This window comes from Laccaria bicolor, genomic scaffold (assembly GCF_000143565.1).
Source record: "Laccaria bicolor S238N-H82 LACBIscaffold_38 genomic scaffold, whole genome shotgun sequence".
NCBI lineage: Eukaryota > Fungi > Basidiomycota > Agaricomycetes > Agaricales > Hydnangiaceae > Laccaria > Laccaria bicolor.
The window spans coordinates 286,989-303,753 of record NW_001889909.1 but is presented as its reverse complement, the minus strand read 5'-3'; the positions used below and the strand labels follow the sequence as shown (position 1 = coordinate 303,753).

At 47.0% G+C, this 16,765-nt stretch overlaps 8 protein-coding genes across 8 annotated transcripts; 6 read left to right on the top strand and 2 right to left on the bottom strand.

Annotated features, from left to right (window-relative positions):
* Positions 1–4,902: 4,902 nt before the first annotated feature.
* On the top strand, positions 4,903–5,216 carry LACBIDRAFT_308043 (uncharacterized protein; the record flags this gene model as incomplete). Its single annotated transcript, XM_001886552.1, has 2 exons — positions 4,903–4,963; positions 5,014–5,216. The coding sequence occupies 2 exons, from the start codon at positions 4,903–4,905 to the stop codon at positions 5,214–5,216; spliced, it is 264 nt and encodes an 87-aa protein (XP_001886587.1).
* Positions 5,217–6,613: 1,397 nt separating this feature from the next.
* On the top strand, positions 6,614–7,137 carry LACBIDRAFT_332077 (uncharacterized protein; the record flags this gene model as incomplete). Its single annotated transcript, XM_001886551.1, has 3 exons — positions 6,614–6,745; positions 6,789–6,955; positions 7,023–7,137. The coding sequence occupies 3 exons, from the start codon at positions 6,614–6,616 to the stop codon at positions 7,135–7,137; spliced, it is 414 nt and encodes a 137-aa protein (XP_001886586.1).
* A 5-nt stretch (positions 7,138–7,142) lies between these two features.
* Positions 7,143–7,351, top strand: LACBIDRAFT_308042 (uncharacterized protein; the record flags this gene model as incomplete). The annotated part of the gene is made up of 2 exons (XM_001886550.1): positions 7,143–7,231; positions 7,291–7,351. 2 exons carry the CDS (start codon positions 7,143–7,145, stop codon positions 7,349–7,351), a joined length of 150 nt encoding a protein of 49 aa, XP_001886585.1.
* A 207-nt stretch (positions 7,352–7,558) lies between these two features.
* LACBIDRAFT_308041 (uncharacterized protein) lies at positions 7,559–8,013 on the top strand (the record flags this gene model as incomplete). Its single annotated transcript, XM_001886549.1, has 2 exons — positions 7,559–7,657; positions 7,771–8,013. 2 exons carry the CDS (start codon positions 7,559–7,561, stop codon positions 8,011–8,013), a joined length of 342 nt encoding a protein of 113 aa, XP_001886584.1.
* Positions 8,014–8,100: 87 nt separating this feature from the next.
* LACBIDRAFT_308040 (uncharacterized protein) lies at positions 8,101–8,740 on the top strand (the record flags this gene model as incomplete). Its single annotated transcript, XM_001886548.1, has 3 exons — positions 8,101–8,529; positions 8,606–8,631; positions 8,688–8,740. The coding sequence occupies one exon, from the start codon at positions 8,101–8,103 to the stop codon at positions 8,266–8,268; it is 168 nt and encodes a 55-aa protein (XP_001886583.1). The 3' UTR covers positions 8,269–8,529; positions 8,606–8,631; positions 8,688–8,740.
* A 600-nt stretch (positions 8,741–9,340) lies between these two features.
* Positions 9,341–10,032, bottom strand: LACBIDRAFT_308038 (uncharacterized protein; the record flags this gene model as incomplete). Its single annotated transcript, XM_001886461.1, has 1 exon — positions 9,341–10,032. Exon 1 carries the CDS (start codon positions 9,986–9,988, stop codon positions 9,341–9,343), a length of 648 nt encoding a protein of 215 aa, XP_001886496.1. The 5' UTR covers positions 9,989–10,032.
* Positions 10,033–10,071: 39 nt separating this feature from the next.
* LACBIDRAFT_308037 (uncharacterized protein) lies at positions 10,072–11,150 on the bottom strand. Its single transcript, XM_001886460.1, has 5 exons — positions 11,123–11,150; positions 11,008–11,048; positions 10,516–10,933; positions 10,275–10,469; positions 10,072–10,212 (listed from the first exon to the last, which is right to left on the bottom strand). The coding sequence occupies exons 3-4, from the start codon at positions 10,584–10,586 to the stop codon at positions 10,355–10,357; spliced, it is 186 nt and encodes a 61-aa protein (XP_001886495.1). The 5' UTR covers positions 10,587–10,933; positions 11,008–11,048; positions 11,123–11,150; the 3' UTR covers positions 10,072–10,212; positions 10,275–10,354.
* A 2,351-nt stretch (positions 11,151–13,501) lies between these two features.
* LACBIDRAFT_295375 (uncharacterized protein) lies at positions 13,502–15,520 on the top strand (the record flags this gene model as incomplete). The annotated part of the gene is made up of 5 exons (XM_001886547.1): positions 13,502–13,518; positions 13,539–13,671; positions 13,721–13,863; positions 13,924–14,500; positions 14,553–15,520. The coding sequence occupies 5 exons, from the start codon at positions 13,502–13,504 to the stop codon at positions 15,117–15,119; spliced, it is 1,437 nt and encodes a 478-aa protein (XP_001886582.1). The 3' UTR covers positions 15,120–15,520.
* Positions 15,521–16,765: the final 1,245 nt, after the last annotated feature.

Genomic DNA, 16,765 nt, shown 5'->3' with positions numbered 1-16,765 from the left:
GATCTCGTCCACGTTTAGGTCCTGTCGCAGGGAACGCGCGTCAACTTCGATGAGGATATCGAAGGGTCTTGAAACCCGCAAAGTCTTTATGTGTCGCAGGAATGCTCACGTCCTCCAGGACTCCTCCTCCTTACCTTTCGAAATATTTTTCTTCATCACGACCGCCAGACCGCCCTCTCTGCTGGTTTCAGCCATGGACCACTAGCGCAAAGACATTCTAGTCCTTCGGCTGTCCACGCTACCCTATGATCCGCGCATGTCCACCGTGTCAACAATGGTGTGGGCTCTTCCGAACGTAACGTGCTCTACAGCCAACCAATGCGGGATCTTTGACAAGATCGTCTTGGGTTTTTGAGAGTCAAACTTTGGCTTTTGTTGAAGAATCACTCGACCAACAGTAGGAACTCCAGATGCGATCTTACTATTCGAAAGTTCATCAAGTTTACTCATCAGAAGCAAAAGCTACTAGTTCAACTGGATGACGTGGATGGTGCCAGGCGCCCTGCACTAAACTGTATGAGTGGAATGGTTGGGGCGAAGATGATTGTGAGGAAGATAACCAGGTCCATGCGAGTGAACTTGAACGCCTTCGGCCTTGTCCCCTTGTCCCCATCCCCAGCTATCCTCAAATGCCATGCCCCCGGGGCACTCCCGTCTAACACTACCTATCCTTCCTCCGTAAAACGTGGTACTCCTGCTCCGCGCTGGGGGGTAGCTGTTCATGTAAATGGTGGTGGCCCTTTGAAGCTGAAGTCAGGGAGGGTGGGGGGCATTAGTGAACACCGCGTGGCAATCTGGCGGGTTTTCGGGGCGAGTCATTTGTGTGAACGGATGGGAGCTTGATACGGTCGTATCGCATGAAAAGTGCGGTGGGGAACGGCGTTAAAACGGCATTCCTTCGAGCGCTGGCGCCTCTCGGCAAGCGCCAAAATCGTTCCTTTGATGACAGACCATGGGAAGGGAGGTAAAAAACGTGAGTTACAACTCGTACGTCGCTCAACTACTGCATACGGTTTCTGGCAGTCATTTTCGCCCATGGACTGGTCAATCCTCGAACGTGAAAATTTCTTATTTCCGCGTGTAGAGCACTCCATGTTACGGGCTTCGGCGCTGGTATCCAATAATAGAATTCGTTCAAGCGGCAAACTGTCAAGGGATTGACGGCGTGGGGCAGTGATCGACCTGGAATCTACATATATATTGTGTCACTTCCTCCCCTGATTCCCCCTCTTCTTACGCATTTTTGCTACACCATGGCTGGAATCCTTTCTGGAAGTCAGAATGTTCACATTGGTGGGGGTACAATCACAGCAGCTCAAACAGTAAGGGATATGACCTGTCTAGATCTCAGGCTGGGACGCTAATCCACGCATCACAGATCATCAACAACCACAACTTCATTCTACTGCCTCAACCACTGGCACTTGAGGAGTTGGAAAGAGTTCCAGTTCCACTTAGACCTAATTCCGATGTTTGCTTCACTGGCAGACGGGAGATTCTTGAAAAGCTCAAGGTTTACTTTGGTTCTCAAATTGATCCACAATCGCGGCATAGGCGTCAGTACCTCATCTATGGGATGGGGGGCATTGGTAAAACACAGATTTGTCTGAGGTTTATTGAGGAGATGTCCAGTCAGTGAGTGAACAAACTTTTGACGTCACGTGCCCTTTTTTGAGATCCATTTCTATAGCTTTTCCCAAGTCTTCTGGATTGATGCATCCTCCCATACTACTATTATCCAGGGTCTTAAGGGCATATGCAATGATTCTCTGGCGAATTCATCACCTGAGCTTGCTCTCCAGTGGTTGGGCTCTTTGAAGGAAAACTATCTTTTGACCTTTGATAATGCTGATTCTCTGGCTCCTGATGAACTGCAAAAGTACTTTCTGCCTGGCTTGACAGGGAATATCTTGATAACTAGTCAGAATGCTCACATGTAGCATCTTACTTTACCAAAGAACTCTACAGAAGTCGTAGAGATGGAGCCAGAGGAGGCAGTCTCATCGCTTTTGAAAGCAAGTCATTTGGATGAACCTGACCAGAATATAAAGGATGTTGCTAGACAGATTGTGTCTGAGCTTGGATTTCTGCCTTTTGCTATTGATCAGGCTGGTGCTTACATCTTAGGCAGCAATATTTGTGATTTTCTGGAGACTTATTCCCAGCATAGGAAGGAGTTGCTATCTAATTTGTTGTTCCATGGTGCATCAGCATCTGAGAAGAATGTCTATGGAACTTGGGAGTTATCATTCAGTCAGGTAAAATCTATGGCTGAATCTGGAGGTTTATTTGCTCAAGCAGCACAGAGTGCAACCCTCATCCTGTCTATATTGGCCTTTTATCATTATGATAGCATCACTAAGGAGATCTTTCAATATGCTGCTGAGAATTTTGATCAGGAATCTAAAGAAAGTACTTCTGATTCCATGCTTCCAATGGCAATTTCTTTAGTAGATTCTACACTACTCTCTGTGAATGATGAAGGCAAATGGGATTCCTTATGCTTTGAGAATGGGGTTCGCTTGTTGATGTCACTATCATTGATCAGGCGAAGCTCAAATGGCCTGTACTCTATACATCCACTTGTCCATGCTTGGAGTAGAGACAGGATGACTGCTGAAGAAAGGCAGAGCTATTGCTTGAAGGGATATGGGATTTTGACAATCTCCATTTCAAAGCATCTGGAAAATCAGTCTTATACTTTCTGGCAAATTCTGGTGACACATATGAAAGCCATACAAGAGCATAGTCTGAAGGCAAAAGTTCAAATCCCTTACTATGATGATACATGTGCCAAATTTGGTTGGATCTTATATGAGCAAGGAAAATATGCTGAGGCAGAAACATATCAGATTCAGGTACTTCAAAAAAGAAGGGAATTACTTGGAGAAGCCCACCTAGATGCAGTCTGGGCCATGAGGGATCTTGCAATCACTTACTCTGGTCATGGAAAATATGAAGAGGCAGAGAAATTGCAAAAACAAGTTTTTGATGCACGCATGGCCAGATATACCAAGCCAAGGAGGTTTAAAGTACAAATTGAAAGACAAATGAGCATAGAGGACACAATCTCATCCATGGGACATCTTGCAAATACCTTTTATCGTCTAGGGAAATATAGTGAGGCACATGAGCTAAACCTCCAAGTACTTAAAGAAAGGAAGAAAGTTCACAATGAAGAACATCCATACATAATCACTGCAATGGGAAATCTTGCTAGCACCTACCAGCGTTTGGGAAAATATGAAGATGCAGAGGAGCTAGCTGACCAAGTACTGAAGGCAAGAATCAAAGTTCTTGGAGAAGAACATTCACACACAATCATTGCAAGGGAAAATCTTGCTAGCATTTACAACAGCCTCAAAAAATATAATAAGGCAGAGGAACAGAATATTTTGGTACTTGATGTGAGAAAAAGGGTTCTTGGTAAAGAGCATCCACATACAATTGCTGCCATGGTAAAACTGGCAAGCACATACCATATACTGGGGAAATATACAAAAGCAGAGCAACTAAAAAGCCAAGTCTTGGATGAAAGGGAGAGAGTCTATGGAAAGGAACATTCTTACACAATTTCTGCCATGACACACCTTTCTAACACATTATATCAGTTGGGAAAATATACTGATGCCAAGCAACTGAATAGTCATGTACTGGAAGTAAGAAGGAAAGTTCTTGGTGAATATCATCTGCAAACAGTTACTGCAATGGCAAATCTTGCAAACACATATCACAAACTGGAAAAATATGCGGATGCAGAAAAATTACAGAGTACAGTACTAGATATCAGAAAAAAAGTTCTCGGAGAGAAACACTCTCATACATTTACTGCTATGGGAGATCTTGCCAGCACATATCATAGTCTGGGAAAACATACTGAAGCGGAGAAGCTGCAGGCTTCAGTGCTTGAGGCAAGAATGAAGTCTCATGGCAAAGATCATGTATATACAGTTATGGCTATGGAGAATCTTGTCAGCATTTACCATTGTCTAAGCAAACATAGTGAAGGGAAGAAGTTACATGCCCAAATACTTGATATTAAGCTCAAAATTCTTGGAAAAGATCATCCAAACACAATCTTATCTATGGAAGAGCTTTCAACCACAACGTACCATCTGAAAAAATATCAAGAAGCAGATAAGCTAAACACTGATTTACTTGATGCAAAGAAGAGAACACTGGGAGAAGACCACCCACATACAATCACTGCCATGATACATCTTGCCAACACTCATTACATTCTTGGAAAATACACAGACGCAGAGAACTTGCAAATCCAAGTACTGGATATATGTAAAAGAAATCTTGGAGAAGAACATCCACAAACACTTAGTGCCATGGGAGATCTTGCTACCACTTATTGCATGTTGGAGAAGTACACTGATGCAGAGTTGCTCAATAATGAAGCTTTTGAGATGACAGAGAATTCTTGGAGAGGCGCATCCACAGACTCTCACTGTTGTGGCAAATCTTGCCAGAACATACCATTGCCAGATTAGATATGCAGAGGCAGAAAGGTTGCAGATCAAGTTACTTAAGCTTCTTCTAGCAGTCAATCTTCCAGCTGAAGATGCAGTAAGGCTTCTTCCAGCTAAAATTGCAGTTAAGCTTCTTCCAGCTGAAAATGCAGTGAAGCTTCTTCCAGCTGAGAATGCAATCAGACTTATTACAGCCCAGGCAGACCTTGCCAACACATACTACAGCATGAAAAAATATAAAGATGCAGAAAAGATTCAGAAGTGTGTGCTTGATGAGAGGAGGAAGATATTTGGAAAGACACACCCATCCTCAATGCAAAGCATGATGGAGCTAGCCAAAACTCTCAAGAGCCAGTCTATGGAATTTAAAGCAATGATTCTATTTCGGAGGGTTCTTTGACACCAACAGAAAATTTTAGGCTCAATGCACCCTCATACAAAAGAGACACAGAGACATTTGGATGAATTTAATAACCAAGTGAAAGGTAATTCATAATCTACCCCTATGTGATATAACAGACTTACTTTTTTTTAGCTCAAGTTTCATCTGGAGTAAAGAAGGGATTTTTGAGAGTCAAATCAAAGTTTTCTGAATGGACCAATGCTGGCCACAATATGGACAACAATGAAGACAATGACTCAGACCAAGATGAAGAAAATAATGAAGACTCTGATGCAGAAAATAATCCAGATAACAATCCAGACAGCAGTGCAGATCTAGATGAGCCTGCCAATTAGCAGATTACAATGCAGGTGATAGTTCACTTCATTTTCTATACATCCCACAGCAAATATGGGTGCTGACTGAATCTACAGAAATTCAAAGTTATATCTTACTCTGCCCCCCTTTGCCAATATCTGTGGACTTGTTGTGTAACTAGCCCACAGGTCAACATGCCTCAATATGCCAACTTTCTGTTCTTCCTTACAAGTTCACTCACTGGTTCCTGTAATTTCTGGTAAATTTCTTTACAATGTTCCTATTTCATGTCCCTTGTCCCAGTAAGCTTTGACAATTGTGTAAAATGTAAAATGTACTTGTTGTAGCTACCCAGCCTGAATTGTTCTAACAATCTATTATGTGAACCCAACTCTAGATTCTGAATACTGATATCACTGTCTGAGTTAAGGCCAGCAGATATCTTCCTATCTATTAGTGTTCGAAAGTCCGGTTAGGTCCGGTTATTGGGTGCCCAGGGGCTCTAACCGAGACCGAGACCGGTTAGCCTTTGTCCCGAAACCTAAAATAACCTAAACGGTTACGGTCAGTTATTTGCAGTTACTAACCGGTTAGGACCGAAAAATAAAGAATCACTTATAACAAGGCAAATATGCTCATATGTATCTTGATAGATATTATTTCTGCATATTCTAGCTTTAAAACGAGCCCAAGAACGCTAAATTCGGTGAAGAATTGACATATTTATGCAATTATCCTTGAAAGTCTACACATTTGAGTGATATTTTAGAGATTTGACCGTAACTTAGTCAAATTTTAAGCATTTTCGACGTTCTAAAGTGCGTTTTGAAGGTGTATAATAGGGCTGGTTATAACCGGTTATTTAACGGTTAGTTAACCGCAAAATAACCGGTTATTCCATTTTCGAAATCAATTAACCCTAAACGCGGTTAGGTTAGTGTTGCGGTTAGGTCCGGTTATTTTCCGGTTATTTTCCGGTTAACTAACCTAACTTTCAAACACTACTATCTATTGCCTTTAATGTCTTGAATTCTGTCAAGGCCCTGAGGGGATGGGACAAGTTCTCAAGTACATGCAACTGCAATGAAAACACAAATATAAATGTGATCCAACAACCACTTGATTCAAGTTATGCAGGTCAGCACATAATTGTTTTCCCTTGTCAAGCTCCTTACCACGAGTGTCATCCTTACAAAAGAAATCCGCCCAGGCTCAATTATTCTGAATATTATGCAAATATTATGGTTTGTGTGTGTATTCCATGCTCATTGACAAATGGACAAGTACAGTGGTCATGAAGGTTTTAACATAAAGAAATATGGTTAAAGAATAGGAATGCTTCACTGCCCGTGCCCTAGATGTCCTTCCTTGAATTTTGAGCAGAGTTGTTGATTCTGAGTGTCAAAACACAATAGACCCAAAATAGACCAAAACAATGCCCTACCGTCGTCGAGTCTTGAAGTGCGGGTTGAGTGCGGGGCCACCTCTTCCAACCACACAATCTGCTAGTGGCAAGCTTACCTTCAAAACCGGAATTATATTTCCCTCTGTCAGGGTTACTGTTGCCGTAAGTCCTTGCTCAGTACCTCTCTCGTAACCTCTTTGCTTAGGCAGCAACTCTGTCGACTAGGCGAATTTCAATTACACAAGTAGTGGCCCTCTATTCCAACTGCCTTTGCACATCTATGCTATCTAGTATAGCTCAGCCTGTCTCCCGTGCCGGCCAGCGTAACCATGGAACGAAGCCCGTTGATGACGATTTGGCTCAATTGGAAGGGTTCGGTTCGAGGGGAGAAGCGTGCAGTATGAAGGGAGTTCTATCAAGTCGTCTTGTGGGGCCTTAGATTTCTGATGACAAACGTGCTACCCGACGAGGACTATATCGGAGGACTCGACATTCGAATTGACCGTTTTGGGGATGTTTCGAAGAAGTTGACGCTCGAATCTCCGCTGAGGTGAACGTCATGGGGCGGGGGCGAGCCTTGGGGTTGGAACGTTGGAGGTTGATTGGGGCAGGACGTATCTTGGGGCGACGCAGAAGACGAGTTTTGAGGTGAAGTAGTATCTGTTTCCTTCTTACCCCAATTGAAAGCTGACAGACTTTCTAAACAGAACCCCGACGGCCAACAAAATTACCTCAGCGATTCCGCCAACACTTCTCAATCATGCGTAGATGCGCTTCCTTAACCGCTGCTTGGTGCCCCTGCATAAAAGGAATGCGTCCTCAAAGCGTTAGTTCCCCCACACCGTCAACTATACCTATCCTCAATTTCCCCAGCGGCATAAGGGGGCACCCTGCGGGAAACACTAACGAAACCTGGCACATCACAAAGAACTGGTCGAGCTTGAAGAGCCCCTGGTTTGACGCGCAGACTCGGTCATGGAGGGGGACGAAGAGTTTGGGTTCGGTTTACAGGATTGTGTTGGAGATATGAGGCTCCGCGCTAAACCGCTCGCTGCTCTCGAACTCACCATCACCGTCAGCCCCTCTTCCTGACCCGATCTTACCCATCGCCCGTCGCTTTGTCCCGCGGGGTAAATGTATGCTGTCGTTCTTTCTCTTCGTGTTTGACGGAACTTTCCAGTTTTCAGGGTATATGGCAAGAGTCTCATATCGGCCTCAGATCTGCGACGGGCTGCAATTCCTCTCATGAGTTACCGCAGCTTGAAGCACCTATGGCAAGGTCCCTGTATGCGTCTTCTTCAAATTTCTTCTCGAACTCCTCCTCTTCTTCCCACCACGTTACCTTCCAATTGAAGGAATTAGCCCAACGATCATTCCGCCACCCTCTATTATCTCGCCGAAGGTCTTCCTTCGGTTATGGTACCTTTTAATGCGTATGTTGAAAACATGGAGCTGCCGGATTTACGTTCCAACCTGAACTCCCGAAACTCCTTCTCACAACTCTTTCCCTGCTGCAAATGTCTATGACGTCTCTCTTTCTCTCAGTTCCTATCATCGAGCATGTTCCATCATCTCAAAGCATCTCATTTCAAGTGGTACCCGCTTGTGTGGATAGTAACGCATGTTACTCCAACCAAGAGACTTCATGCCTTTCACACCTGGAGATAATGTCGAGCTCTAGATAGAGCCCAAATGAGCGTTCAAAGTTCTCGAATAGGATGGATATTCCTCTCCGCCGTTGTTACGGCCATTTTTTTCGATGTTCAACCCCCAGCTGCAGGTCCTTCCGATTATCCTCCCTCCTACCCAATCCCCGTCACTCCAAGTGACGTCTACATCTCCCACTCCACCTGCCTCGTCAGAAGCGGCGTTGCTCTCTACTGCGGGCCACGAATCCATTTCAGCACGATACCTCGGGTTGTAAAAAGGGCTTGTGTTCTTTGACGGTAGGCCCGCGTGAACAACTATTAGAAACGACGTTCAGCTTGGTGTGAACCTGACGCATCCCTTGATTTGTTGCAGACCACGCTCGGGGCAGCCCATGCTATGTAATGCTTCCAATCATGGTTTGGATGGCCGCAATAGTGAAATGAAAACTCTTCAGGTCTACACGACACGCGCGGGCGATTACACAATCTTTCTCTCTGGCGCTTACCTAGAAGCTCGAATCCTCGGCCCGTTCTATCTCAGGGCCTACCATCGCGTCACATGCCATTCCGGATGAGTAGGCCGGCATAACTGCCAAATACTTCACCATAGCTGCTGTACGTTTCAAATCAGTTTTTGTTTTTCGAGTTGGCTTTCAAGTTCAAACTATTGCCCTTATTTGCCAATTTCCAAGTTCCCAGCAAGCTCCAGAATGATAGTTTCAAATGAACAGGGGAAGTTTCCAAATTCTTTAGACGAACAATACGATCAACGACACTAGCGAAGCTTCAGCCCCCATTATTAATATAAAACCGGACAACGTAAACGAGGGACCCTAGGAAAGTTCGTGGTGTAACTTCTTTTCGAACTCAATAACGAGATTGTTCCAATCCAATTTATTCAGATCCATCCCTTCTAGAACATGCAGGTATATCCAGTCATTCATTGTATGTTTCTGGTAAAGACAAGGACAGGACGTATTTTTCATTAACCACGGATTGTCGACAAAGGGAGAAGTTCGAGACGCGCTAAGCAGTCTGTATGAGCCTGGAATAGATGCCTGTGAGAAGGTCTACACGCATGCCACAAGAAAAGAAGACTTACGTCTCTTTAGGACACCTCCATCCTCGACGCAGGTCTAGAGGGGAGGGGGGCAGCTGACTGCATCGGAGGAACTTGGCCGATCGTCACATCTCGGGCAGCTCCCTGTCCCGCGCACTTCCTCATCACACAAGTCAAAACGTTGGTGGGATTATACCTCACATTCGTCTCCACCGTCGTGTGCCTTCCCACAAAATGGTAATGCGAAGGCGCGCCCGCATCGGTACCAACCATCTGGTCGCAGCATGGATAATAATTTTTGAAACCACATAACCCAGTGTTCGCGTCGGATTGTATGCCGGTTTTGATCAAGCGCGGCTTGTCGTGCGCCACCTGACACGCCTGAAAGCCGTTGTTTCGCTCGACATAGGTCTTGTGGCACCGCACACAGTGGCGGACCCTGGCGTCTTTGGCGGCGTCTTGCGCGGCCCCAATTATGATGCCGACTTTCTCCAATGCGTGGAGGAGATTGTCGATATCTTGCGGGAACGCCATCGGGCTTCGGACAGCCTTGAGGATTTGTTCGTGGAAGTCGAGGGGACGTGTGTTGTTCAGGAGATAGGTGAGAGTGCCAGCAGAGGCGGAGTTAGAGGCTGTGGAGAAGGAGAAGTTCTGCTCCCTGGAAACGGGTTGGCGCATAGAGAGGGCGTTGTTCATGATTATGGATTGGAGGTTTTGAATATAAGGTTGGAAGAAGCCGATATGCGGTTGTGTGGGTTTTGGTATCCCTCCCACCCTCTTAAAAGTAATTCGACGGCAGGTCAAGGCGCGTTACTGAGGCCACTATACGCGACCTGGGTGGACTGGATAATCGAGCCTTTCATCACCCGGTAGTGAAGAGGAGCTTTGTCTTCCGTCGTCCGCGTCATCACGTTGTTGCGCTTTGTCCATTAAGTCCATTATTGCTTGTAGTATTACTGAAAGGAAAGCAGGGGTTACTCACAAAGAAAATCAGCAACACGCTGGTTTAATTGTTATGGGCCCTAACAGAGCGCCACAAGCTCTTTTGTTGTTGTTTCTTTACTACGCGAGTGGCGGCTCGGCAGCATTCACGTTCCGGTTCCTATTAACGTAATCCCACAGCACAAAAGCCACTGCACATCCGCGTACACACCTCGTTCTGCTTGACTCCGAGAATCTTTGAGATTAAGTAACTCGTATTCATCACGACGACTAAAACATACCTATTGTATGTCTGACGCGGCGCCACATTGAAAAAATGGCCACTCAGACTGGAGGAAAACGCGCCCAGCATTTGGGTCTCGGAAAAAGTTCGGTGGGGTGGAGCAGGAGGCAGGAGTGAAGAGGGGCACGTCCGCGGGGTTAAAGAGAATTAGGAACGATTACTACGCACGTTTGGAAACCCTGCAAAGGCCTCATTAACAATGTGAAAGGGAAGCAACCAGCACTATTATGGTGCGAACGAACGCCTGGTAACCCCCAGTAAGCTATTGAGATAGAACCGTGGAAGGGGGCAAATATGAGTAATGATACGTTAAAAAGACCATGAACGACTCGTCCGAGCCCGTATCGCAACCCCCCAGTTGTTCACTTGTTCAGTTATACCATCGGCGGAGAACTGACGACTCGTCCTCGAGGTGCCTTTCCGTGTATGGAACGGGTGAGCAGTAATCTGCGATTAGTATAGACTCCATGCACATGGTGGGTACACGAACGCGATTATGTCGAGCGCTTCGCAACCCTGACTTCCTGAATCCTGGGTATCATGCATATGACCAATTGTAAAATTAAGATGTACATCTCTGAGCGGAATAGCAAACCGATACGCACGGAAGGGATGTTGGAGGTGCTGTTGTGCAGGCTGGTACGTATAAAAGATATTTGGGGATACATGATTGGACTTGAGTGTTCAGAAAATGCCTCATCGCTCCGGGCGGAACAAGATCGACGATCAGGAGGAACCATAGGGATGGAGAGTGGTCTCTAGTCGTGGTGTACGATGAGGGGAGTGGTAAACGGCAATCTGAATAAGCTTCGTCAGTTCGGATTTGTGTTCAATAAAGAGCTCAAAGCTCGCGTACGTGGATAAATTTGATAGACGCCCAGTAAAATACACCATCGAGTATTGTTGTGTGGAGTCACGATTGTCTTCCATGGGCTTTTGTTTTGAGGGATTTAATGTACGATGGGGTGTAGACACTAGAAGGGTCGGTGGCGTCCCGTTGATTATTGTTGTACGTGTTGTCAAAGGTGTTCAAGGCCTCCCTAGAAAATCGAAACGGTCTTCGATGGTGTGTTTGTGTCATTGCGGCCTACACGGACCCTGGGGCGCAAAGCGGTATCAGTTATACAAGGTGCGATTCGGAGAGCGGGAGCGAGAGGAAGATGTACGGAAATAAAGAAAGAAAAGCAGTAGCGTCATTCACAACATACCAACTTGTGGATTCCAGAAAGTAGGCCGGAATCTGAGGTGTTGCCAAGTTGTAGGGACCCGAAGGTCGCGGTAAAAGAAAAAGCAGTCGCGTGGAAGAGGGAAACAGGAAGACTCGGATAACGGCAAGAGCAACTGAGAAGGGCCGTCCAAATCAAGGCCCCCTCTCAAGACAAATCGCGCACTAGAGACGTCGATGAGGAGAGAAGAGGAAGAATCGTGGATCGCTCGGTCGTACTCGCGCTTCGAGTTCGATTTCCATGCAGAACATGGTTATCATCATGAGATGGATAAGCCCGAGATTAAATCAACACTATTTGTGTTCAGCGTTCATGCAGTATAGTGCCCCCGTGATGTCAGATCCTGGAGTGATGTCGACGAACAAAGGAATCGACCTGGAATGATATTGTGATGTTGCGAAGGGATGGAAATTGCATCCAGTTGTTGAGGCCCGGGCCCGAAAATGACCCGCGTTACCTTGTCGGAAGATATCTTTGCTTCTCTCCAGCTGACCATACGTCATGGTGTAGCATGTAGTACGTGTCCCGACCATTCTCCTGGGCGTCACTGGAATGGACAACCTGGCTGACGCCCAGATTTTTTACGAGCTACTGGGGTTAATGATTGTCATGGTGGATGCCTTGCCTCCTTGCGGATAGGGCCGGACTACTATGAGGCCCATTAGTTTCATCGGGCGACCTAGATGCCTTGCTCGTGCTTGAGGAGATAAACCGCGCGGATTGGCGCGTGATGGCGATAGATGGGTAGTAGAGGATGGCTGATAGCCAAGAATAGCCATTGAACCGGGTTATCGGGAGCTGGAACGGATATTTGGAACCAAACTGACGTACTTTGTGCCGCAGAAGAGCCACAGACCACACTACCCGTTTCAGATACACGATACACCATTTTCTACAACTTTGAGAGGGCCCACAAAAAAACCAAATGTTTTGTTGGCGATGATGACCTTGGTTAAAACAACAGCTAATCATGACGAACAGATGCATCAAAAGCAGTGCGATAATTGAACGATCGAGGGGAGAGTGATGGTGCAGGGTCGACGTGATAAGGTGGGATCAGATGCTGCTGTCAGTCATCGGGCAGGCCACGGATCTACCTTGGAAGAAAAAGGTCTCAGCGAACCACGTTTTATGGTAAACCACTGCAGGACGTGATGCACTCGAACCGCCGACGGGGTTGGAATGGACTGATTTGGTGGGCTGTGGAAACCAGAGTGCTTGTCTAGTGAGAAAGATGAATTAAAGGCTAGGTGGGGTGGCAAAAAGATATGGGGTTTGTTGTCCATGCTGTGAAAAGAAGAGCGGGGAAGTGGAATATCGTGATGGCCGCGTGATCCGAGGGTGGGATTCTGCCCACAGCTTGGCTAGAATTTTCTGTTTTTCCTAAAAAAAAAAAGAAGTAGGTGAAAGCCCAAGCCCAACCTTAGTTTCCGTTTGAGGATGCAGAGCAAAAGAAATTAATAGGGTTGTCCTAAGTTGTCCGCAGATTTGGGCCCTGTCGGCGATTGAAACGGGTCGGAGATTGAAAAAAGAGGAAAGGCAAATTTTCTCCCTTTGGCAGGTGACGACTTGAACCATCAAACGAATCAATAGCGGGATCTCAAGGACTCATCAGGCAAACCGATTCGGTGGGTAGCTCCTTTGGACGTCTTCTGGGAGCGCTGAATGGCCTGGCTGTATTAGACTCGTTGTTGTGCCAACTTTTGAACCTGTGGTTCTTTCATCAACATCACAATCGCACAGCTCACATTGTTCAGCATGCCCATGTTTGGCTGGTTGGTATACGCTTAAATAGTTACCTGTATGATTCACTGACACTCCCATCACTTGTAAGGGACTCGAAGGATCTTCCAGAGCAAGAAGAAAAACATCAACCAGACAACAAATCTGACTTTGCCATAGACCCAGCTCTTCGCAACGACTCTCCCGTACGTCCGTGTTGATCCAATCCTACCACAAAGCTCACTATCTCCTCAGCTCTCATCTCTTCTCAACCCAGATAAGAGGCAGAACGATATCTCTTCTCTTGTCAATCACTCTCCCCCATCACCAGAAGAGAAATCACAGTCGGACGACAATTCCATGCCACATAGGGTCGGACCATTATCCATGTCCTCCCCGTACGCTCTCTCCTCTCCTCTCCCCCTTCTCCCTAGCTTACTCGCTACTAGGCATCGTAGGCACCACTTTGACAACAATCCCAGAGTCCCATCGCCTCCACCCGCCACCTCGCTCTCAGCTTCCCACTCCCCCTCCCCATCAGTGACGTCCGCGGACCGCTCATCAATTTCCACACCTTCCGTCCGTCGATCACCTCCCAACATTCAAGCACCTCCGCCTTTATACTCGACCTATCACCATGACCCGTCAATGATGCAATCAAACAGGCATCATTCGGAATCCCACTTCTCTGCACGTGCAGAGCCGATGCATCACCCAACCTACATATACACTCATCCGCCCCCACCTCCCTTCGATCCCCGGTACGAACACCACCATCCAACCCACTCCCCCTATCATACCGCTGCGGGGCTTCCCCATCAGTTCGCGGTTCCCGCCATGCCTCACGGACATGGCAACCCAATGCGTGACGGCTACGGCCACCCTTACCCCCTACCCGGACAGGCTCCTGTCACTATCATCCACACTGATGACGCCGCGACCAAATTAAGCGACCGTGTTCGCAGACGTTGCTTCAACTGTTGCACCACCGACACCTCAACGTGGCGCCGCTCAAATCTGTCCCCAGGGAAAGTGGTAAGTTCTCCTCTTTTTCCGCCTCCAAAAAATACACTAACCACCCCCCTAGCTCTGCAACAAGTGTGGTCTCTTTGAACGCACTCACTCCCGCCCTAGGCCAGATCAATTTCCTCACAAACGAGGGCCCTTGGCCACTGCTAGCCTCCGTGGCCGGACCCCCCCAGGAGGGGGCTCTCTCTCATCCAGCCCCTCCATGGCGCACCCCAATCACCCCCAGCCCCAAGGCCACAACATGAACCAGCTTCCGCCCATTTCTGCCCCATACCACTATACCCATACCCCTCTCGCTCCCCTCTCAACTACGCAGGACAGGCGTGAGTACCAGTCAAATACCCTTCCTGCTCTTCAGGCCTGGCATGCCCCTCCGAGCGCTGCGGGAAATGGGAATGGCGGTGACTCGAATCCGGGGTCTCATGTTGGCCCACCATCAAGTGCGAGTTCTAGAAGGCCCACTATCGACGCTAGCCCGACTCTTCGCCATGATACCCCCCCATCGCTGTCGTCGCGTTCTGGGAACACGTCCCAGGAGTCGGCTTCGTCCTCGCGGGCACCTCCTCCCCTTGAGCAAACCTCTTCGTCTTCCGCTGCTTCAAGAGAATCTGCACATGATGAGTGAACAGTTTGTCATCACAATTATGCCTTTCTTTATCATGTATTATTCCCTTTCTTCTCCCGACCTCCCTTTCTTCCCGAGGCACGTTCCTTACCGTCACCCAAGCGTGGAAAGCTATCATAGCATCGTTACTTACATCCCATCGTCGTCATACTAAAATATCTTGGAGGCTGGTCTTACGACTTTATTCACCTTCTTTTTCCTCTCATACTTACAATTGATCTTGCTCATGGTTCGCATGTCTGCTCAACTTGCTTTCTTGCTCAAAGCTGTATCGTATTGATTGACTTGTCGATCGTCTTCTACTTACCTCTCCCCCTCTTTCTATTACCCCTCTCCCTCCTCTCTCCGCTTGTAGTACCCTTATCAAGTCATAAATTCAAAAAAAAAATCGGTTCTAATCTTCCTCACCTGTGTGTTGGTGGCCTGCGCTTGGACTAGCTTAGACTGCACTGTGCACATGGACAACTTACAAGTACCGCACCGGCAACACTTCCCTCAAGTGCACGCGATGGATCCAGGAAACACGGACCGGAGTCTCCCCATATCGCCAAACCACCCGATCGATGGTACAATGTCGTGATTTTTTGATCGAAGCTGATCATGGAGGTTTTGATCCGCCGACTGATTGGTGGTCCCACTCGTTGATATCATTGACCCGAGAATAAATCATGATGTGCCTAGTGGCGGGACTCAGGAGGGGGCTGATCACCATCACATAATGGCCATGGGGAGCGATTGGCTCAAGAAATCAAACGCAACTTTCAAGGACTCATACACTACTTGGGTTTGTCTCTTCGATTCAAGCTGCGGCGGACTTCCACCGCTTTTATCCTCGGGCTGTTGGCATATCTTCGGAAATGACTCGGGGAAACGAGCCGTGGGGGGGTTGGAACGGCTGCTAGTAGGCGAAGGAGTAGGAAAGTAAGTATCGAAGATCGATATCCCTCAAAAGCAGGAACAATTTTTTCCTTATTCACGTCTTACAAGCCTTAAGGCGGTCATATTGAACCGCATGACCACGCACACATTGTAGCGTTGGATTATTATTATTCTTTTCCAAGTTCCAAGCGGGAATGTTTGCCCCCGTTTTCTGAACTGATCACGAACATTGATTGGCCACGACAATTGATGGACAATCTCCGTCCAGTGTTCCGTCCACTTATGTACTCAAGGAACTTTGCCAATGCCGTGAATGACAAAAAAACACCGCTTGAAGGGTGGGTTTGATAAGCAACGGTCCAATCAGATCGCGGGATGATTTTGGTCGGAAGCAGTTACGCGCATACAAGGAGGATGTATTTGGTCAAGGGAGGGGGAGTCCGTTCCTCCCATCCGTAAGCCAGTAGTTGTTAGTGGTTACTGGGAGATAGTCGGGGGTACCAGGAAATTTTGTATACCCTCCGCACCACATGGACGAGCGCTAATTCCCACCACAAGGAATCACTAAAATAGGTTCCCGATACAAAGGAGGGAGGAAAGCGACGACCTTTTCAGATAAATAGAAGAACGTTCTTGGCAAAGTTCAACACGATGTGATTATGAATTTATAGACACCGAGAATTACTTACACTATGATAGTGAGGTGCAAGTGACGAGAGGCATATATGTATCTCCGACGAGATTGCAACGAGGATAAAATGAACGAA